Source organism: Toxotes jaculatrix, chromosome 22 (assembly GCF_017976425.1).
Source record: "Toxotes jaculatrix isolate fToxJac2 chromosome 22, fToxJac2.pri, whole genome shotgun sequence".
NCBI lineage: Eukaryota > Metazoa > Chordata > Actinopteri > Toxotidae > Toxotes > Toxotes jaculatrix.
In genome coordinates, this window is record NC_054415.1 from 1,723,829 (window position 1) to 1,746,971 (window position 23,143).

The 23,143-nt window shown below is 41.4% G+C and overlaps 1 protein-coding gene across 6 annotated transcripts in view; it reads right to left on the reverse strand.

Annotated features, from left to right (window-relative positions):
* Window positions 1–3,415: 3,415 nt before the first annotated feature.
* The window catches only part of plxnb2a.1 (plexin b2a, tandem duplicate 1), a 119,624-nt gene continuing 99,896 nt past the window's right edge, over window positions 3,416–23,143 (reverse strand). For all 6 annotated transcript variants that reach the window (XM_041029765.1, XM_041029766.1, XM_041029767.1 and 3 more), the window contains 23 exons: window positions 22,005–22,141; window positions 21,697–21,879; window positions 21,289–21,400; window positions 19,746–19,955; window positions 19,574–19,657; window positions 19,113–19,208; window positions 18,607–18,743; window positions 18,394–18,494; window positions 17,528–17,757; window positions 17,163–17,344; window positions 16,600–16,666; window positions 15,665–15,811; window positions 14,456–14,533; window positions 14,197–14,275; window positions 13,718–13,818; window positions 13,187–13,268; window positions 12,600–12,751; window positions 12,050–12,210; window positions 10,602–10,749; window positions 10,319–10,383; window positions 9,936–10,011; window positions 9,521–9,595; window positions 3,416–9,045 (listed from right to left, as the gene is read on the reverse strand). In XM_041029765.1, coding sequence (XP_040885699.1) covers window positions 8,941–9,045; window positions 9,521–9,595; window positions 9,936–10,011; window positions 10,319–10,383; window positions 10,602–10,749; window positions 12,050–12,210; window positions 12,600–12,751; window positions 13,187–13,268; window positions 13,718–13,818; window positions 14,197–14,275; window positions 14,456–14,533; window positions 15,665–15,811; window positions 16,600–16,666; window positions 17,163–17,344; window positions 17,528–17,757; window positions 18,394–18,494; window positions 18,607–18,743; window positions 19,113–19,208; window positions 19,574–19,657; window positions 19,746–19,955; window positions 21,289–21,400; window positions 21,697–21,879; window positions 22,005–22,141 — 2,808 coding nt within the window. In that variant the 3' untranslated portion in view covers window positions 3,416–8,940. The remainder of the gene's footprint in view (window positions 9,046–9,520; window positions 9,596–9,935; window positions 10,012–10,318; window positions 10,384–10,601; window positions 10,750–12,049; window positions 12,211–12,599; window positions 12,752–13,186; window positions 13,269–13,717; window positions 13,819–14,196; window positions 14,276–14,455; window positions 14,534–15,664; window positions 15,812–16,599; window positions 16,667–17,162; window positions 17,345–17,527; window positions 17,758–18,393; window positions 18,495–18,606; window positions 18,744–19,112; window positions 19,209–19,573; window positions 19,658–19,745; window positions 19,956–21,288; window positions 21,401–21,696; window positions 21,880–22,004; window positions 22,142–23,143) is intronic.

Below are 23,143 nucleotides of genomic sequence, written 5' to 3' on the forward strand. Positions count from 1 at the left end.
ATTCCATATAATTGGAACCAAATTACATCATTCTTTCCAGGAACTCTCCTGCAATGTTATTAGAGAATTAGTAGGAAATTACGGGCCCATAAAATAAGTGTTACACAACATCCTTAATATTTATTTATTTAAGATGCTTATATGTTTATTTAAGCAGACACTTTTCTATGAGCTTTTTAAATAAGAAGATGATTCTAGTGAGATTTATAATTTCGTGTGCAGAGGTTTCTGTGAACTGAATAAAGTTTAACTTGTATAATCGTTACCCTGTCACTTCTCTCATTTCATTTAACACACACTACACAATGCGCTCAGCATCGCCACCTGCTGGTTCTGGAATGTAACTAAGTAGTTTGGTTTTGAGGTACTTCATTTTCTGCTACTTCACCATTTCAGAGGGAAGTTTTTTGCTCCACTACATTTATCTGATAGTTCCATTTCACATAAATTTAGCTTTACCTCCACCAGCTAGAACATTAACATAAGTCTAGCAAAATGTACATAAAAGTGGTGGTTTCTTTTATTATTGAACAAAGCTGTATTATAGTAACCACACTACGTCAAAGAAAAGTATGGAAATGTAAATGACCTATTTTAAAGTGTTAGATAACGTTTTGGAACTACAGATCGAATTCAGAGCCGAATTCAAATAGCCACACGTTATATGACTCCACGGAATCAGCGAGTTAAAACTTGAGCTCCATTATTTTTTAGCCTATATTTATTTACGATACCAAATTGTCCCCGTTAAAAGTAGCCGTATTAACAATTAGCAGTTCTTGTTTGTAATGAACCCATGGATGCACAGACCGCTGTCACTGGATCACTGAGATACTGACGAAAACGTAAAAATGCGACGATCCTAAGGCAAGTTCTGGAGGTATTAAGAGCGTCATTTTTGTGATTTCTAAGCGGACATACGGACGTTTTTCTTACGAGATAATGATGTCCTCGGGAAGTGTAAGTCACACTGAATGTAAAACTGTGTGTGTTCAGGTCTGTACCTTCACATCATCCACCAGATCCAGCAGCTTCACCTGCTCACCGTGTGTTCAGAGTCCAAACCAGCGCAGAGCCTGATCCTTTCACCTCTGACAGAGTCTTTACCTCAGGACAAGACACAGGAGACAGAGTAAGAAGGTGGAATAACAGAGAAGATGAGCCGTTGTATAAACGTGTAGTTCTTCATTAAGACCACAGCGGGGCAGTGTTGTCATATATTTCCCACCACACGCTGTTGAGTCAGACTCCTGAAATATTAGACTTCAGAAGAATTGTTAAAGTACAGACACTTACCAGCTGGATGAAGAGATATTGGTGAATTATCTTCCCGTTTGTCCGTGTCAGGTGGACGCTCTGTGGAGAAAACTAAGAGTAAATCGGTGTTTGTGTGTTTTATCAGTTTAAATAATTCCCATCAGATTGCACCATCTGTTCAACGCAGAACATTAGGTATATCAATAGGTATATCTATATACAGCCATCATCGCGGTAACCATGGAAACACACGAGAGAATGACGCCATATTGAAAATCAAATAATCACAGAGCATATTCAGTATACACAGTGATATTCAGCTGTCAATGAGTAATTAATACAACTATTTACAAGTCAACATTTAGAGAGTACAGTAACAAGGCCGTTTTTAAGTGCTCCTCCGACCAGTCCATGAAAAACCCCGGGGTTGCTGGACCGCTCGACTTCATGCTTGCCTCGCAAGGCTAGCTAGAATATGGCGGTTCTTGCTCACCTCGTCGTTGTGACCACACACAGCTACCAGATGAGATGGTGCATGTCGGTAACACTCGGGGTTGTCCAGGCGGTGTCTGTGTTTCCATCCAGGTGAGTCAGAAGGCAGAGGTAGCAGAACAGCGCGTTAGCTACTTCGCATCCTGCTAGCTACGTTTTCCGCTCACACCAGCTCCGTGAAAATCCGCGGCTCGAGGTTTTCCTGCTTGATATTTAAATTTGGTCTGAGTGGTCCTAATTCTTTGATAGGCAATTTATCTTGACTGCTCCGACGACAGAATGGTAATTCCCGCAATGACAGGATGTAGCTGCTCCGCTGAGTCGCAACGGTAGCCATGTTGGTCTTGAACGTGAACGCGATGCGTATGCGCACGTGACTTCATCGGTGCGTATGACGAAATGACGTTGGGGCAAGCCATCCCATAGGAATGCATTGCAGGGTCTACAGTTGAAAAAAAAAAACAACTTAACATGTAAGTCTATGAGCGCGCCTGGGGCGATTTTCATCCATCGCTTAATCCGTCAGGGTCGCGGAGCTGGAGCCTATCCCAGCCGGCAGGGTACACCCTGGACTGGCCTCCAGTCAATCGCAGGGCAGAAAGACAGACAACCACACACGCACACACAGTAGCCAATGAACCTAACGTGCATGTTTTTGTGATTGCGGGAGGAAGTCGGAGTACCCGGAGAGAACCCACGAAGGCACAGGGAGAACATGCAAACCCCGCACAGAAGAGCCCAGAGCGGGGTTCGAACCTGGAACCCTCTTGCTAACCACTGCACCACCGTGCCGGCCGGGCAAGTTTCAGTCATTGACTGTACATAAGTCTGACTGAAATCGCACCAATTGGACAATGATGTTCAGACTTGGAACAGCAAAATAAGCTCTTATGTTTTTCCTGTGGGTCAAAGAGGGCAGCGCCCTATGGCCCACTATTAGCCAGCCGCCCCTGCTCAACAGAGACAAACCTCTCCTTCCACCTCAGCTCTAAGTGATGCAAATATAACACAAAGAAAAATGTAATTTGTGATTCAGAACAAAGAAATATTCATTAATATTATATTTTCCTTGAGGAGTAACCAACCACTTCCCATGAATTTGAATCCAGTGCTGAATCTGTGTCAGGAGTTTAATGGGAGATGTGTGAGCAGATATCCTTGAATGATCAGTTTCTATGAATAGTAAACAGGAGGCTCATCTCTGACTAAAACTCTGTGGATGCTGTGTGTCCTTGCCTCGGGCTGCCTGACGTGTATCAGTGTTTGTCTGTTAAACACAGATTTCTGCTGTGAAACATCCAGACAGGACTCCGTCTAATGCACCAGTCCATGAGCTGGAAATCTGATTAGTGACTGATGACAGGAGACAAATCTGTTTTTGTCAGTTCAGAGGGCTGCCACAGATTTAAGTTCTAAATTCTTACATTTGTTTTTCTGAAGTGATTTTAAATGAAAACAGGATTTTAGGGAGCTGCTCTATTGGTCAGCTAACTGTAGGACATAAATGGACAGTAGTTCCCAATCCTGCAAGAAGCCACAAGATGAAGGACAAGGAATAATAAAGAAATGGCATTGCTGTTACACAAAATTACAAAAAAAAACAAACAAAAAAAAACAAACCAGCTGATTTTACAATGATGCAAGTACCAAAACAATGGAACACAACTTTCCATTTGTATAAACATCTTTTATTGGATATTTGGACTATTTAGATCTGGATTTCCGCCCACTTCTCCTCAGAAGAGTCACCGATTTGGGCTCCAGTCCAGTCCAGACCAGTTTCTTTCTGGTTACTGGTAGTGCTAATTCTGTCCATTTCAAAAGTCTACACTTGGTGCGGTCCATCCAAACCATGTGTTTCCTACAATGATGTTACAACAATAAACAATGGGAAAGTTGTATTTGATGTACAAACTGTTACAATGGTATAAACACATTTAACCGTTGTAATGTAGGTAAAAACATCAGTGCCAGTCGCCAGTTTTCTGTGAAACGTCCAAAACCTCTCCAAACTGTTGTTTACCTGTGCCTCATAAAACAATATTTTCTAAATACACTTCAGTTTTACATCATAAAAACACACATATCTTCAATAATCTACTTACAGTGAAGGCTCAGTTCCCTGTGCTGATCCTTCATCCAGTCATTACACATGAACATTTTCCTGTACCTCTGAAAACCACTCAATTAAACATCACATATGCAGACCACATATATTTACTATATTGTTCTGGAGCATTGGGAATATACAGATAACAAAGCTGTGCATTAGTTAAACCAACACTTTTCACAGGTTTTGTGCCAAAAGAATTTTCCACCATCCATGATTCATAATCAAGTATGCTAGGACAAGAGTTTGTAAATTAAATTACCCACAATGTTGATGAATGTTTCTGAGAAATTGCAACTTTCCCCCAAAAACATGAGAACAGAGGAGTTTTAAAAATGTCTTGACAAAGGGGAAAGCATCAACTTAAACTTTCTTTTGCATCTATTTTGTTTCTTTATTTTTTTCTATGTTACTGCACTTACCACCCAGTGCGATTTAGGGTAGAGTATGGACAGAAAACATGAATCATAAACACATTTCAGCTCACAGAAAAGCCAGAAACAAAAAGTCCTGTGGGATTAAACCCTTAAACAGAAGCTAGCCTTACAGAGGTTAGCTAGCCGTACAGAGCTTAGCTAGCTTTACAGAGGTTAGCTAAGCCTTACAGAGGTTAGCTAGCCGTACAGAGGTTATCTAGCCTTACAGAGGTTAGTTAGCCGTACAGAGGTTAGCTAGCCGTACAGAGGTTAGTTAGCCTTACAAAGGTTAGCTAGGCTTTAGAGAGGTTAGCAAGGCAAGTGGGCTGCACCAGCTATTCATAAACCCATTACTAAAGTTGACCATGAAGTCTTTCCTAAGGTCTAAAAACTATAGCTAGTATTAAACTTGTGATTTAATAAATGAGATTGTACTATTACAAATTCACTGTAGTAACGTGCACCTCTGTTGTTAGGAAACATCTACAGTGCTGTCCACTGCAGCATTACAAGCTAGCATAACTTTTTTAGAGCCATAAAGGGTAAAGTATGTAAATGTAGGTATATGTTTGTTTGTTTTTCTCCATACATGGGAAAATGTGTTTCAGAGTTAATAGTATTAATGTTAGGACGAGCTAGAGATACAGTTGTTAATTTAGTGATGTGCAAAACTCAATAAAAACTTTAGAACAAATCTGTAAGTTTGAACTTATGAACAGCTGATGCAACCAGCTCCTCTCCTCAGAATAACAGGTTTTACCTTCTCTTTATCTGTGTTTTAGTCATGCATACTTGACACTGAAGGGAAATTTATTGAATGGTTTCTGACAAGTTACAACATAAATCCAGTTTGTTTGGATTTCCAAAAATAGTCTGAGTTTTGGGAATTGCATTTCAGAACATGGTTGATCCTAGTGATGGTATGAGAGCCTAAAGTTTAAAAACATTTGACAGTACCAACTTTGCCCTTTCTACGACCCCTGTTTTCCAATGTGGTCTTTGAGTTAAGAACCACAAACATGCACTAAATCTACTATATGTGCTTCTATACACCTTTTTTGGCTTTTCTTCCAAATCTACTTTCAGTCCTACTCTAAGGCACTCTCTGGTGGCAAAAAGAAGGCAGAAAGAAGGAAGTGTTGGTGGAGGAATAGAGAGAGATGTTTTTAAGAGATAAATTGTGTAAAATCATGAATCTGATGTCTCATATTTTACATTTAATAAACTATATTTGTCAGGTGAGTAGAGATTGAGCTCTTAGGTCAGCAGCGCAATGTGAAACAACATTTTTTCAAAGGGATTTAAAGACCTAAACATCAAAAACATGTGAAAGTTTGCTTTGAAAAGCTGGTGAAACTTTGCGAAAGGTCTTCTGAAATCTGAACGTCAGAACCGGCACTGAAATAATAATAGTAATTAATAATAGTAAAATAATAAAAGTTTCACATTTCCACAGTTTTTAGAAAAGTACCACCAGATTACCGGTATTTAATACACAATTGTTTGTTCTCCTCATTTCTGGCTACAGTCATCAAACGTACAACTCAAATGACAGTCCCATGCTGGGAAATTACACACCACAACGCACACAACAGTTTCTTGAAGTTATTTGGCACCAACTTGGCTTTCATAAACGCATTTCAGAGCAAGAAATGCCCAGAAGAAAGCTTATGAGAAGTAGAAAATAAAAGGCTAAGATGTGTCTGTTTCAGTCTTTGTGTCTGGAGGTCATGTGGTGCCAAATTCTGGTCAAAACCTTGTTGTGTCCATCCACAGTTTAAGGAATTCAAGACATGAGTACAAAGATAAAGCACCAGCTTTAAGGTCGTATTGCTTCAGAATTTAAAGATGCAGTTTATAAGATTTGAAAGCTCAGAGGAATCAATAAGTCCAGCTTCCTCTGAAAAAATCCCAAAACAAAAACACAAAGCACTTCTGTGGTAAAAGAAATTCTCCTTTCCCAGAAGGCCTGGGGTTAATCATCCAACTTACAAACTGCATGTTTAATCTTTGATATTAACTCAAGCACTACATAAAGCACGTACTCTGGGCTCAGAAGGCAAAGAATAATGCAGATATATGATGACTCTATGGTGATGATGATTAATATATAGCATAGGAGAAGGTAAATTAGTTCATTTACACTTCAGCGGTGTAACGGCACTTAAACCCAAAGACTGCTGCCAATCTTCTTAGGACTTGGTCCACAATTTACCCATCTACAGCATGGTCAGTAATATAAATGATCACATGGTTTATGTATTAAACATCTAGTTATTCTCTCCCATAATTCTCTGATCTGATCAGTTGACACAGACATATTTTTCCTCATTCTGCTCAATGGATTTTTAAAAATGATTTTTGACTAAACAAGATTTTGAGCAAGGTTCATTAAGCCAGGAACAAAACTAAAACAGCCTATTTCTGATTAAATAAACCTCACAAACATTATGAAACATTTAATGGACAGAATAAGGAGAAGGAGAAGGCAGTTATCAGGAGGCACATGCATATCCACAGAGTCTTTGCAGGTGTGTGGGGAAAAAAAAAATTCTGTGAAAAATATTTGACTTTTCTTGTCATGTCGATGTGGAATGAATGAGACAGCAGAGTGCTGGTATTTTCTTCATTAGATAACATGGGAGACTTAAAATACATAAATAAAAACAAAGAAATAGTTAAATACAGTAAATGTGTATTTCCTTTATGTATGCAATTACTGTCATTATTCAATTAAAAACCATGTTAAATGAACAATGATTTAGCTTTTTCTCTTTAATGACTAAATTAATTGTTTTTAATTGCAAAAGAAATTCCATGCAACATGAAAAAACTGTATTTAATTATTTAGTTTGACTTGGTTTTATGCATTTTAACTCTTCCATGACATGAGAGGAACAATTACTTGTTTGGAGACATGCATATTTCTGGCTGTGTTTTAAAAGCATGTACTGGCTGTATTACCCTGGTGAAATCAAGCAAAATGATGTCAAACTGTGTCTAGTAAAACAGACTGAACGTTTTTTAATCCTCTTGCTAACAACACTGGCAATGAATGATGGAGGAATAGGGCCTGTAATAACTGGACTGAATACATTTTAACACTTTAACACCTTAATTCTAGATTTATTTTAAGCATATCTGAGAAATCCATGTATACCCTGTCTTCAAAAGACACTTAATTTCCTCTTATGTGTGCAGATAAAGCAGAAAAAAAAATGCAGAAATATCTATGAAGGGAGTATTACAAAAGAAGTCAAATCACACAGAAGTATAAAAACAAAAACAAATCTCATTTAAAGTGTTTGGCTGTTTAGACCACATGATTACGCAGTCATGATTTTTCACATACCATTAAAAACAAGCTGGTCCTCACTTACCACATACTTATGCACAGGATATGACAGTGTGGACCACCCTGATTAACACTTAAGAAAAGCAAAGACTAAGTGGCGCCGTATCAGTCCATAAAAAAGATAAGTTTCATGTTGTATATGGAAACGCAAAGCCTCTGCTTAAAGCCTGCACACAAAGACTAATACTAAAACTAAACAGCATGAAATAATTCAGCTGTGATTCGAGTCAGCAGCACAGTGTCATCAGCACAGAAACACATACTGCAACTAATCTGATATAATTTGGCCATGATACAAGAAAAGCCTAAGCTGTGGTTTGATTTTTGGGTTTAACTTCACTCATCGTACCCTGAATTCACTCTCCTCATTTGTGCCATCAAGACCAAACCGAGACCCCTGGTTGGTCAGTGGTATGTACCGTAGTGGGTTTTCATTGGTTGATTATTTTTATTTGCTGGAAGGTAAAAGTTCATCCAAGCATTTTCAAGCTTCAGGATGAAAACTGTTCTCTGTTGCTGACAAGAGATCAGATTTCCCAGTTACCATTTAATATGGAGACAGACAAACTGACCTCAGATCAGCAGTTAAGAGGCAAATCAAACTGAAGTCTACAGTTTATAGACGGAAAAAGTGGTCACAAAGTGTCCTGAAACTGTGCAATCCCAATTCCAAATGGGCTTAGTGGCAAAAAGAAAATACTTGGTAATGATGTTTCTTTACTTTGCTTATATTCTTCAGTTATCCAAAAATCCTCAATCCTCATTCCTTGTGTGGCACTTTTTTTGTCTTTAGTCCTTATACGGTAAAATTAAAAATTTGTGGCGTACAGAAGCAAAACACAGAAACACTGTCCAGCCAAGTCCGAGGATTACACAAACTGAACGCCGTAGCTACCATTATAAAAATAACCCTTTGATTTCACAGAGCTTCCATCTGCAGCCATATTCTGGTCGCCATTTTGCATCCCTCCGTGGTGTTTGTTTTGGGATGCCACATAGAAGTACGCTATACAACTGCAGCAGACACCAGCTCTTCAGTTTCCACCACTCTGAGCATATTTTAACACTCCATTTGTCGATAATCTCCACTCCTCACCCTTCCTGGAGTCCCATAACTCCTCCCCTTCAGTACTTATACGGTCAAAGGCTTCCTGTCGCTCCATTAACCCCTCCCACTTTTGTCCTTACATGGTCAAACATTTGGTAGAGTCTGCAGCTCCTCCTCTTTTGAGTCCTTAAATGGGAAACAAAATCCTGTGTTTTAGTAGCCATTAACTCCTGACACCCTGACCCCTCCAAGAGGTCAGAGGTCAAAGGTCAGTGACTTTGTTCTCCAGGGCGGCAGCGATCTGTTGGAGGCGTAGGGTGAGCTGTTTATTTTGGGCTGCTGGGTCCTCGTCCAGCGACTGAATGATCTGAGGAAGACATTAGCACAAACTTTAAAATTTCCATCTTTGTTTTTTTAAATTGAATTTTGACCAGTGGTGACAGAAGAACTCAAATCTTTTACTTAAGTAAAAGTACCAGTACAACAGTGCAGAAATACTCTACAGTCCTGCATTCATGCTATATCACAGAACTGCGTGGTTACAAGTGAAACAAATGACACATGAATACGTTAAACTCTACAGCTTTCAATTCTTCTCCCTGATGACAGACTTCATGTGGAGTTACTGTTTAAAGGACAATAACGCCTCATTACTGCTTGTGTCTTATTATTGTCATTTAGGCAAGAAAATGGAGCAATGATGATCAAAACTATGAAACTAACTCAGTCCACAAGAAGCCTGGATTTATTCTCCTCTTGTGTCTCACAGATTCTTCACCACAAGCACAGGCAGAGATTTAACTGCGCACAGTAAAGTTTTGAGAGTGAAAGTCATTTCTCACCACATCATAGTACTTGCTGGCATACTGGTACAGCTGATGTAAGGCCACCTGGGTGTTCAGCTTGTCTGTGTGTTGCTGCAAGGTGGAAACAAAGGTTCCATATTAAAACAGTTAAACTCCTCTGAAACAGACACCAATCTGTTTCCATTTAAATGTCAAGTACATTATTTTATAGAAATGTGTGTAATACTGTTAAAAAAGTTCAAAAAATCCCAAATTTAAAATATTCCTGTTATATAACATTATTATTGTCTTATTACTCAGGTCAGTAGGATTTTCTTGTTGTAGTTGGTCAACGTGGAGCAGATTTTAACTGCTGGATAATTTGTGTCTCCACTGCATCAACAGTCACAATGTTCAGTTAAAAAAAAATTACAATACACACAAACACACACACACAGAAGGTGGTTCATACCCTGGACACCTCAGCGAGGTGTGTATTCATGTCCTGGTCACTGACTGGAACCATTTGTCTGATGCCCTTGTAGTAACTGAGGAAACACACGATCAGTCAAAGAACACCAGATCCAGTCACTCATTAAATCAAGTCAAGCAGTGAATCAGAAACAAAATGCTGTAACTATTAAATATCTTCAAGACCAATGTTTCTCATGAAAAACTGGGACTTGTATTTTCATTCATGTAAATTCACTCTCTCTTTCCAGCTGTTCATCACTCTGCATTGTTAATATTCAGCTGCTGATATGACTTAAAGTTTGAAACACCACATGTCACACAGCAAAACTCTATGAAACACACAGCTGTTCATTTTCTGTGTGTTTAGTCTTTTAAACTCACTCGTCCACCATCTTCTTGTACGTGGAAATCTCTTTTGCATAGAGCAGCTTGTTGCTGGGAGACTCCTGCAGTGAGAAAGAGAGAGAACAGATAAAAGATCTTTGGTCATTTTTAGGTTTCTCACAATCATTTTAATTTCCAAAACTCCTTTTTATGTGGAGTGAAGATGTTTGACAGAGAAAATCCTCTCAGACACTGCCCTCGTATGTCCTCCACACAAGGTTGGAATCACTGACGAGCGCAGGTAAAACAGTGTGTGTGATCTTTCTTTGTGTGAACTGACTCTGCTGAGTTTGTGCTCCGTCTTGGTGCAGGCGTCCATGAAGGTCTGAGCGATGACGTGCAGCGACGCGTCCACCACCTCCGTCACGTGGACGTCGAGGATGAAGTGGGGGTTCCTCAGGATGTTCACCCAAAACCGCAGAGGCAAGCTGAGGACACAGAAAGACTCAGGTCAGGACGTCTCCTCCCAAAATCAAGGCTTTTTAACACCATGTGAAAATATCTGGAACTGCCAAAACATTTTTTTTTTTAATTTAAAGTTTGTTAAACTATGTTTTCCCAACACACCAGTTAGTCCTCATCCTAAATTCTAACTTTATAAAATCTAACTTTATATTTTGCCTCTCTGCTGTTGGTCTTATTACAACAAATATAATCAATGATGAATCAATGAATCAGTAGCTAATGGGAAAAGTAACATCTGCCCTCGAATACAACTCAAAAAGCTGCATAACTAAAAACAGCAAAGTGTGTTGGTCAGTTTCAGACTTTGTGAGGACCTGCTGACACACTGTTTCCCTTCCCTTTCCTCCTCCTCCCTCCATCCTTTCATCTCTTCCTGCCGTCTCTTCCTTCCCGCTACCTCCACAGACCATAACCCTCGTCAATAATTCACAACAGCTGATGAATATTTCATTGTCCAACTTGTTTGTGTGCGAGTATCTTCCTGATGATTGACAGGCTGAGCTCAAGGCCAGTTTGAAAGCAGAGGCGTTAAGGAAAAAGCAATCTCGTTGTCTCTCTATCTGTCTCCATTTCCTCTCTTCCTCTTCTCCTCCGTCTCCGCTCTGCCATCATTTATCCCTCCTGATAACAGCCTGCCAATTAAACCGGGCTTTCATGTGGTCGGCTGCCTGGTTTAGCAGTAACGAGGACATAATTACACTCTAGTTTAGCTGATGAGGTATAAAACACACACACACACACACACACAGCTTGAGAAGCAGTATAATTATTTCTCTTAGCAAGTTTTCTTTGCAGGTCGTATCTCCAGCTGAGATTCAGAGAGGCTTTGAAGAGAAGCTGGCAGACGCTGAATCAGTTAAGGGGTCACACGTCAACCAGTCAGAGTGTTTTACTCAGTTTTAGTGTCGCACTTAAACCTGGTGCTTATCAGGACTCTGATCACACGTTTCACTCACTTACAGACGCTTTGCTGTCGTCTCTATTTTCAAGTCTTCTCAGAGTAAAAACATCACTCACACGACATCAGTCAATTAACACCAAAGATTGAATTAATCAATCTTCAGTCGTATTTAAGCAAATACACTAAAAATAGGGTGAGGATTTAAATTATAGAAAAAATAACGAGAAACAAGAAACTCCACTGCGATGTTTTTAGACTGATGACAAAACATCTGGACAGCACCAGCTGTCCAGATGTTCCGAAAGACGTTTAGACCTCACACGCTGCTTCTGGCTGCTTTTCTGTGCGTGTGCGTTCTGTACCTGTTGGTCTTCCAGATGTGCAGCGTCTCCTCGTCTACGTTGTCGTGTCTCAGCGCCTGTTCGTCCAGGAAGTCGAAGAAGTATTTGACGGCAGGAGGGACGACGGAGCTCGAGCACAACACGCTGCGGAAGAAGTCGTCCACAAACTGCTGCAAAGTGCCCTGAAACACAAAAGATGAAACTGTACAGGTAAGAGCACGATGTCCTGCGTTTATTTTTTTCTAGTTTCTATCAAATAACACATTATTAGGAAATTAGTTTTTCCAAATTAAGAGTGGTCTTATAAATGGTTTATTTATGAAGCAGGTGTTTATGTGTTTATTAATGTGTCTGTTAAAACTAAAACTCCTCCTGTAGACACCCAGAGGTGAAGGCTGCAGTATAAACAGATGATATGGTAAAATACAGCTATAATATCAAATACGTCTCCATAGGAAAAGTATAAAATAAGATAAAATGGAAATCCTCAAGCAAAGAACCTCACAACTGTACTGAAGTACAGCGTTTGAGTAAATGTCCTGAACTCACAGACGTGGTCAAACAGCTGTACCTTGACAGAGAGCAGCCTGGTCAGGTAGATCTCAGTGATGGCTTTGGTCATGGCCTTGTCCTTCATGCTGCCTCTCTTTGACTTCACTTCATCGATTTCATCTGCCGGTCTCACCAGGTGGAAGGTGTTGTCGTCCTCCAGCAGGGCGTTTTCTGTAAGTGAGAGAGACAAAGACGTGGCAGATGTTACACTGCTGGCTTCATCATTCAGACAAACTTTAATAATGTGAGTATCTGGATGAATAACTATAAAACACAAACATTATTAACCTCACAAAACAGCTCTGGGAGATTTATTAGTTTAGTGAAGTGATTTTTCTTGAAGTAAAAGTTAGTGTTAGCAGTAAAATATGCTCAGTTTGAAGGAGAGAGTTGGATTTTGCTGTCACAGTTTTTAGAATTTCTGAAAATTTGAGAAGCATCAAATTAACCAGAAACTACAGGAATTAGTTTGACTGAGTCGAACTGAGTGAAGAGTAAGAAGCTCAGAAGTGTGTTTCAGCACAGGACCAGAGATATATTCCACCTTAGCCAGAAGGTTTGCCTCAGGGTGTGTGTGTGTGTGTGTGTGTGTGTGTGTGTACATACTCTCTTCATGGCTGTCTTGGTGCTGGTGGAAAGACTGTGTGTGCAAAACTCTGGACAGAACCAATGTGGCGTTATCCCGAACCTGAAAGACCAGAAATCACTGAAATCAGTCCAATAATTAAACAAATTAAACCCCCTTAATAACTGCTCAAGGACGTGAACAGTTATTAAGGCAACTTTGTCTCACAGCAGCTTCCTCAAGAAATGATTTCCTTTAAATGTCAGGAGAGGAGAGGCGGCACGAGGATGAGTCTCGTGCGACTCGACATTTCTCTGCACATCAGTTTTTGGTTTGGAAGAAAAGGTCTGAACTCAGCCCACAGAAGCAGAAACGATTAAAAACATCCAGAATGTGGAGCAAGAAGCTGAACTGTAATCCGCGCTGGCCTGGAGAGCTGCAGGGGACGAAAGATCCTGCGCGAACCGGAGTCAGAACATTTCCAAACAAAACTTCGGACTGCGATCAATAAAGTAAATTATAGAGTATTTGCATGAAAGCCTGCGGACAAATGTGCATCAGAATGAACTCACATTGTAATGAGCCAGCGTGTTGAGTCTCTTCCAGCGTCCCTCCTTCTGGGAGGTCAGGTCAAGGTCAGACAGGATCTGACCCGTGGAGCCAGGACGCCACTCTGAGGACGGAGGAGCACGTGAACCTTAACATGTAATTTTTATAATACAGGAGGTCGGCTGAGGGGTGTGCACCTGTGCTACCTGTAGGCCTGATTAATACAGGAAGCATAAAACAACTGTCATCATCCATCAGTAAGATTCTTCTTTTCATTGTTTCCATTTTAATTTACATCAATATGCAGATTTTTAAATCTGCTCAGGCAGATTATCATTATCATTATCATCATTATCATTATTATTATGACTTTTCATCACATTATCTGTTTAAATTCACACTCTATAAACTCCTGGTTTGTGACAGCAGAAGTATTTATTTGTATTAAACATGAGTCTAACAACCGCAAATCATTAAATTTGGATCAGTGTCTGTGTCTTACCCAGGGCGACACTCTCCACCTTCGGTCTCTGTGAGTACGGCAGGTTCCTGTAGACCTGATCGATGATCTTCTCTTTCACCTGGAGAGCAGAAAATTCTGATTTTAACTGACAAGAGAAAAAACTGGATGGATGTTTGATGAATCACGGTGAAGCCAAAGTTACAGGTCGGCAGGTTGAGACAGACAGGGAAAAACTCCCGTATTTTTAAAATGGAAAAGCGAAAACAGACTGAGAACTGAAAAAAGAAAAGAAACCCACCTGGGAGATGGTGTCACAGTTCAACACCTTGACTGGAGTCACATCTGGTCCCTCCCCGTGCACCAGCACCTGCAGAGTCTGACATCACAAACACACCTGTCAGTCAAACACTGATCCTGATGGGACAGACATGTAGAGTGCAGCGTGGGCTCCAGGTAAATCCTGCACACTCTGAGGTGAAAGCATATTTACCTCTATCAGCAAAATAAAAGTAGGGCTGCAGCTAAAGACTGTTTTCATTAGTCATTGATTTCTTCATTAAAAAACAGCTAAAAGAACGTCTAATGTCCAAGGTGGCGTCTTCAGGTGTCCAACAAACTGTCCAAAACCCCAAGAAGTTCAATTTACAATGATATAAAACAGAAAAGCTGTAACCTAAAGAAGGATCACAGGGGAATTTGATCCTGATCCATAACAACAGTTAGTGTCGGCCTGTTACAGAGAACACTGCCACTTCAGGGAAACGCTCTGCACACACTACAGCAGAGCCACATTATGCATTTATTGCTCATTACTCCTGAAAGCCTGAGCTCTGACAGTCTACAGCGCCCAGCTGTGATCGCAGCTGCCGCCGCTCTGCCTGGCTGTGGTGGGTGAAGCTGTGGCAGTGGATCTGGGCGCTGCTCAGACTGCAGCTGCTGCTGCTGTGGTTGGAGCTCTGATGCTATGAATCTGTCTACAGAAGCTGCACTGTGACTCTTTACTGCTCCTGTTGACATGAAACACGGAAGCATCGTGAAACCTCTCAGGATCTGAACCCGTGGCGCTTCTATCAGATGTGACAGATGTGTCACCGACACACCGCAGTGCGCGCTTCAATACGACGCTCAGCCGGCACAGCCACGTCAGCACACTGCACACACACACAGCAGACACACAGCACAAACACACACACAGCAGACACACACACACACACACACACACAGCCCCTGCCTGCAGTTTGTGTTGCACCCATCATAATTTAATGTGTCACAGCCACAATCACACAACAATGGCGTGTTAGCAGCAGGGCTAACCACCAATAATACACACAGATGGAAAGAAAGGTGTTTTTCTGTTCTGACAAAAGTAAAGTCGAGAGAAAATATTGAAAATATATATATATAAACATAAATGTTTTTGATCTAAAAATGCTGACTCTGGTCTTCAAAATCCACATTAAAGCGAGAACGCTGATCACCACAGTTTGTGTGTACTGTGTATACTAACCAGTACAGAGTACTCGACGTCGTCCCCCAGCAGTCCCGTATCGTTCAGTGTGTATTTGGCTTTCTTCATCTTGGCGTCCACTGGCCCCTTCTCCACCTGGTGCTTCAAGGCCTTGAACAGTTTGTATAAAGGTTCTCCAGCTGTGTCCTAAAACAAGGACGTTAACAGACACATCAAGGCGTCAGATCCAGATCCTGATATCAGCCTTTCCTTAAACACTCGCAGATCACAAAACATGTTTTCACCTCCTGCACCTCTTTAAATCACTGAAACTAAAACAAATCGGACGCTCGTTGTTCTCAGGCATCAGCTGAACTGCTCTGTCTTTCAATATATCATACTATAAAATGAGTTTGTTCTGAAAGCCGGATTTCTAACACCGAGATAAAATCTAATGTTCTTCTGCATATCAAGCAAATGAATCATGATAATCACACATTGGATCCAGTGTCTAAGTCTCAGGGAGCTTTAGCGTCCTACACTCTGCATGTTGTTTAAGAGGCTCTAAACTTTTTGGACACTGTCAGGACTTAGTTTGGATGCTGCTGATCCAAATCACCACAAAAAAAGAAAATGTCCATGGTGTGAAAACTGGAGCTGAAGTGTGAACAGTGTTTGGTATGAGAATGTTAAATCAGAGAAACACCGAACATCAGCACAACATGTCAGCTGCTGCCGTCAGAGTCAACTTTACGAAAAGCCTAAATTGGCCAGAAAAAAAAAAAACGCACACACACACAAAAAGAACAAAAGCTGCAGGTGAACTGAACAGGTTTCAACATTTCTTAGAGTCAATTATAAGTGAAGGAACAGGAAAAGAAAGAGAGGAAGAAGAAAGGAGGACAGGAGAAACAGATCGAAGAGAGAAAGGAAATGAAAACAAATCGAAGGAAAAGGAGAAAACAACATAGAATAAACGAAAGAATCTGTGTTACCCTGAGGAACTGATAGAGACAGATGGACATCCAATTACAAAGCATCCTCTCCACCACCGTCTCTGACCTACACACACACACACACACACACACACACACACACACACACACACACACACACACACACACACACAAAAGACAGCAGATTAAAACATTAGCATTGAACAGCAGCCACGATGAGCCACTTTTCATCATTTGATTCTTTTTCTTGTAATAATGAAAAACGTTAGACTGTAAAATAAACAGATGCACAGAGAAAATCATCAGCAGATTAATCAATAAGGAAAATAACTGCTGCAGCCCCACATCAATAAACATGCATGAATATTACTTACATCTGTAATAATAATAAAAATAAATAGATAAAATCAAAGAAATCTGGTGTAGATCAGGGTCGGTCTGATTCCCTCACAAACTCCTGCCAGAACACAACTCAACTTTTTTCATTTATCATTATCATTATTATTATTATTATTATTATTATTATTATTATCCACAGACTCAGTAGGTGTGAGTGTGGTTATATGAGGCTGCGTTTGCGAGTGTGTCCGTCGCCTCTTCACCTCCTCAGCATGAGTTTGGGGTTTTTGCTCTGCACGTGTTCGTCCATCAGCTCCAGCAGCAGCGTCCTCATGATGTCTGTGTAATACTCCAGCTTTCCGTGCAGCGCCACCGTCAGCAGGGAGGCAAAGTAACCCCGAGCCCGGGCGCTGAAGTCCGGCCGACTCTCCAACGTGTGGATGAACTACAGGCAAGGAGCAGGGTGGATATTAAATTTTATAAACCACAGTTAAAAAGGAGCATGATCGTGATAATATCAACAGTAATAAATTTGTGTTAGGTTTTAATATTTCCTCTGTAAAAGTGAAAAGTTTGACCTGATGGAAACGAGGAACAGAAAAAAATCCTCTAAAACCTTCACACTCACGTTGATGAGAAAGGTTTTACTGTTCAGCAGGTTGGAGAACTGGTTGAGCGCCTGAGCCACGATGGCCCTGCGGGCTTCTGGGATCTGTATTTTTCCTGTGATCATGGTGTCGTTGGCGCCGTCCTTGGAGGGCAGGAAGAAGTTTCGGTCGGTGTAGGTTTTGTAGTCCAGGAAGGGGATCCGGGCCTCGCTCAGGTCGCTGGTGTGGTCCTCCATTTCAATCATCAGATCTGACAGACACAGAGGAATCATAAAATATCCACTCATTTATATTTACTCACTGTCTGGTGAGGACGCCAACATTTAGCCTGGGACATAAAAGCTAAAATGAGCTTAATCAGCGAGCTGATAAAATCTGCTTTATTTTTTTTTAGATTTTATTTCAGCCAGAAAAATCAGCGTCTGCTGGGTCGAAATGCTGAGCCTGCGTTTATCCTTCTCTGAGTGCAGGTGTTTTCAGTCACTCTGGCTGATTACACCTCTGGTCTGTGGTGTCATACTCTGCATAATGAGAACTTCCTTTTTTACTTTAGGTATGTTTCTGTTTATAAATCTGCACTTTCACAGAGAAGGAAAGCCCCGAGCTCAACAGCAGAGCTGTCAGATCCTGATGAAGACCTGAAGGGAAGTTTCTAACGTCTCATCCAAAGCGCTGCCCGTTCTGCTGTGTGTGTTGGCACAAGTTCACAATACGGAGATAAACTGTCAAAGCTGTGATGTCCTCTAATCTGTGAACACAGCGCACAACAAGATGCTGACAAAATCAGCTCTGTGGACGCAAGTTTGTGCTGCGTCGGCTCAAAAAGTGGAAACCTTCATGTTGGTGTTGGCGAGCTCATGACTTGACAGATTTCAGGTGTGTGTACCTGTGAACTCTTTCTTGCAGCGATCTCTGACGCTTTCCTCCAGATTCTCCAGCTGGTGTTTGACCTTCTCGTATTCTCGCTCCGCCTGCTGACTCTTCCTCCTGTTAGTACACAAACACACGCAGAGACACACACACACAGGAAGTAACTTAGACATGTCAACACACAGTAGAACAAATGCGTCTCTTTGTGCTCGTATTTTCTTTGTCAGACCTGTAGCAGTAGACGGACACGGCGATGAAGAGCAGCATCGGTACGAGAACCGCAGGGATGATTATAGCCAGAGGAATGTCGTCTTTTCTGGCGTAGTAGACTGAACCCACTAACCACTCGCCATGACCAAACTTCACCTGCACAGAGGAGATCACGTGTGATTCTGCTGGAACCAGATTTCAGACTGATTCAAAAACCAAACAAAACAAAGGGTTTGTGGGAGTGAAGAGGTTAAACTGATAAACTAACGACATTTATTTTTGCTGTAAAGTGTATAAAGCCCCATTCAGACTGGATTTATTTCTCTGAGGGAGGTTTATCATTACCTGCACTGCTCAGTGGTTTTAATCCCCTGTCCAGACTATGTGGGTAATTTTTCCCCCCTTCCCCGGTGACGCTCTCTGCTCCCCCTGAAATTTAAATCCTGTCCAGAGCGACGCGTCCTCGTATTTTACAGTGTGTCTCTGAGTTTTCTCAGCTCGGTGTGTGAATGCTGTGACGTTTACCACTAGCTCCAGCAGGTCGTTGGTCGTGTCTCTGCGGTGGCGTTTGGACCTGGCTCTGGGCTGTGATGAAGGAGCCTCCAGGATCAACTTATCATCCTGCACAGAGGGAAACGAAAAGCTGAACTAAACGCGTAAAACTTTATTACTACTTCATTAGCGACGGTGCATCAGCTTAGCTTTCCTACTCATCCACCAACTGTCATATAAAACAGCTGTGTCTCTATAAAGCCAAACAATGTCTATGATGCTGCATGTGTCAGTGAGCTGTTAGTGGATGAACATGGAGACAATTTACTTTGAGGTTCAGTTGAATAAGCTGAAAATATGCAGAAGAATCTGTTTTTGTCAGATAACATTTAATGAAACACCAACATCAGCTCCATCTTTACAGGGTAAACTCCTTCTAAAAGCATTTGAAACTTGTGGAGCTTTATTTCTCGGCTCTTTCAGCGCGTGTTTACCTGCAGTATGTTAACGTGACAGGAAGCATCTCCAACAAACGCCTGAGCCTCTTTGGCGGTCATCGCCTTGGAGAAACCTCGACCCTGACGAAAGCGAGAAAAACAGAGTGAGCTCAACAGACTCAGAGATGAGGAGCGACATCCGGTGTGACGTTAAACCGTCTGCCCTCACAGTCACGATGATGATGCTGGTCTCGGTGATGACGTTCTTGGCGAGCTCGTTGAAGCTGGGGTCGGGGTGATAGTCGAAGTTCTTCAGCTCCTCCATCACGTTGTCCAGCTGCAGAATGGTCCTGAGAGACTGGATGTCGAGGGATCTGTTCACCGACGGAGAGTAGAACTGCAGGACAGTGTCGTTCTTACTCAGGGTGTCCTGCACAAACTGAGGGAGACGTGAAGAGGACAGAGTTTAACCTGAGGGAAGCTGAGCAGGCTGTCAGTGTTTCAAAGAAAGAAAGAAATTACTCTCTTAGTGTCGTTTTCAGCCACAGAAAAATAAAATCCTCTAAAAACTACTGTACAGACGCAGTCAGAGACCAGCTGGTGAACTCAGTGGAGAATTTAGCATCTACACAGCCAGATGTAAGCAGCTGTTTGCTAACAAGTTCACCACATCAACTTAGAAGGTGTCAGTGTTGTGTATTCATCTTTTTGCTGCCCCCATGTGGCCAAGAAAAAAAAAATCGGTGACTGCAGGTTTAAAAAGGAAAGTGTTTGTGGTGAGTCGCTCTGGATCTGAAGTCAAGTGATTCCAGATTTTCAGAGCAGGTGTAACTTTTGCTTCAGATTTCTCCGTCCCTCTGTTTACGTCTCCCCTGTCTCCTCCCCACTGTGTCTCCCCCTCTCTCTCTCCTCCCGGTTCAGACGGCAGCTTTTGATGAAGCCATGATAAAACGACTTCACCTCCTCTCCCCTGCAGTGAATCTTTCCTAAGAGACTCTGTCACTCAAAGCCATTCAGCTGTGAAATAGAAGCGTCGTCCCTTTCTCTCTGTCTCTGTCTCAGGTTTTTTACTCGGAAAGAACAAGTGTCAGTTGCGGCTGCAGACTGATGCACACTGACCCCATATTCTGCTTTTATTAAAAACTCCTGTCCGGCCCTGTCAGTGTGTCCAACTCTGATATTACGTAGTTCAAATGATTTCAGGTTTGTTGAATCGATCTGTACAACTTTTTTTATCCGACAGTTATTTTAGAGAACGGAAAAGGTAGATTCCTATGAACTTATGTCCAATCAAGGCTAAACTTCTTAATTAACAACATGCAATATAATGTGATAATCTGATTTTCTTCTTCAGCAGAGTTTATAGTTGATCAGTGTTTTTCTTTTCCAATATAAAGTTTAATATCACAGTTTTTTACAGTTTTTTACGACCAAGGTGCACGTAAAAAAAACGGCAGAGGACAAAACAAAGGGTGAAAGAGACAGAAAGTAGAGCAAAGAAAAACCTGAGCTGAGAAGTGAGAGAGAAAAATAGATTTGTAGGAGCAATAAATACAGAAGTGGAGGAAAAACAAACTTTGTGTAGAGATCTGAAGCTGGGAAACAAGTGTGTGTGTGTGAGACATAGACAGGAAATGAAGCACCACTTTAAAACAAAGAACCAGCAGACTCCATCAATCTGCTGCAGCAGCAGCAACACAACACACACACACACACACACACACACACACACACACACACACACACACACACACACACACACACACACTTACCTCTACAGGAGCGGTGGCCTGTGAAAATTCGTCAGCAGACGGCAGGACTTTCATTGTGGCTTTCTGGATCAGGTCAAAACCATTTCCCACCACCACAATCCTTCGACCACCACTACACACACAAACACACGCACACACACACACAGGTGGAAATTAATTTACACACAGTTTCATTTATATATTGGGAGATTTTACTTTTGAAGGGTGAGTAAATTTGGTTTTTAAATATATTTCTCTTTGGTATTTCTGCACTGAGGTTTATTTACTGTCCTCTGATTGATATGATGATACATGATGTTGCTCACAGCTGATCCTGTAAGATTTTTTTCCACTTATCATTATTGTATCTGTCCTAAACCATGGTTCCTTCCATCTCCACCTCCGACCAGCGTTCAGAAACACACTCACCATACGAAGCTGGCTTTGGGGTAATAGTCTGAGACCTTGGGGTTTTCAGAGTACTGGTATGCTGCTGGGACGTCTTTGGTGGTGTTTCTTCCATATTTCACCGTCACTGTTAGTGGGTCAGAGGGCACCTTCTGCCCCCGATACCTGCCGGTCTTACAGGTGATCTTTGTGCCGAACGACAGGCTGAGGAGGAGGGAGGAAGAGCAAGAACTCAGAGTTTTAATGTCCAACTGTCTCTGAAGACGACAAAGTTAATGCAGTGTGTCACACTTTAAACATTATGTACGTAAACATCGTGTATTGCTTACACGTCACAGGGAACTCCCCCCACAGTGACGGCGATGTCGTCTTTAGTCGCCGTGTCGAGGTCTTCGCCTTCGATGGTGATCATGGTTCCTCCGGCTGCTGGACCCTTCCCTGGGTGGACGGACATTGGTTTGGGATCCTTGAGGAAAAACAGGAAACATTAACAAATGTTATATCTTGAATATGGTGCTTTGACATCCACTCCATGACGTCCACCAGGCAAACACCTCACCTTCACTTAATTATGGCTTCTAATTAGATTTTATTAAACGCTCTTCCCCAGTTTGAAACCAGTTGGTTCAGCAGGGAAACACTGAACACGCTGCGAAGGCTCTGACATGAAAATAATCACATTTCAAGAAAAAAAAAAAAAACAATAACTCCGATCAGTCAAACCAAGTGGCAGAGACAGACAAACAAAAACAAAGACAAAAATTAAATGAGAGGTAAACATTAAACTTTAAACGAGCAGAGTTCATTATGTTCCAACAGCCGTCCTGAAAGCACCAACGCTTTGATCACATCAAAACCAAAACTTATTTTTTTAAATTTAAAGCTAAGTAACTCAGCTCCGTGGTGTTTAGGCAGCGAGCTACACCTAAAAACAAAACAAAACAAAACAAAGAACCAGCCAGTGTCGCTGCACAACTTCACCATAGGGGAGTTTTATCAACTTGTGTGTTTGAAGAATATTGATAAAGCAGACTGCAGCTGCTGAAATGCACCAGCTGGTTGGATTCCTGTTTGTACTGGAAGGTTTTGTACTGTGCTGACAGCATGACAAAGAAAACAAGAGGGGATATTAATTCTCAGCTACGCTGGAGGATAAAGCAGCTTCGAGATTTAAGAAGTCAATCTGTCTGGAGAATTAAGACACAGCAGTCGAGCACAGTATGTGAAGGAACTTATTTGTGGTTGTTTGGAAGCAAAGAGAAAAAAAATGCAATAAATAGGTGTAAATATGAAGCAAAGAGAAGAAGTACAACAGTGTTTTCTACCCCAGCGAAGCATGAGTGTGCGGTGCAGCTGCTGAGATGTGCTAAAGCATTTGGTTTGTTGGTGTTTCAGATTTGTTCTCGCTGTTCTGGCAGAGAGAGCCACAAACACGAGAATAAATATCCCCAAAGAGAGACAAACTCAT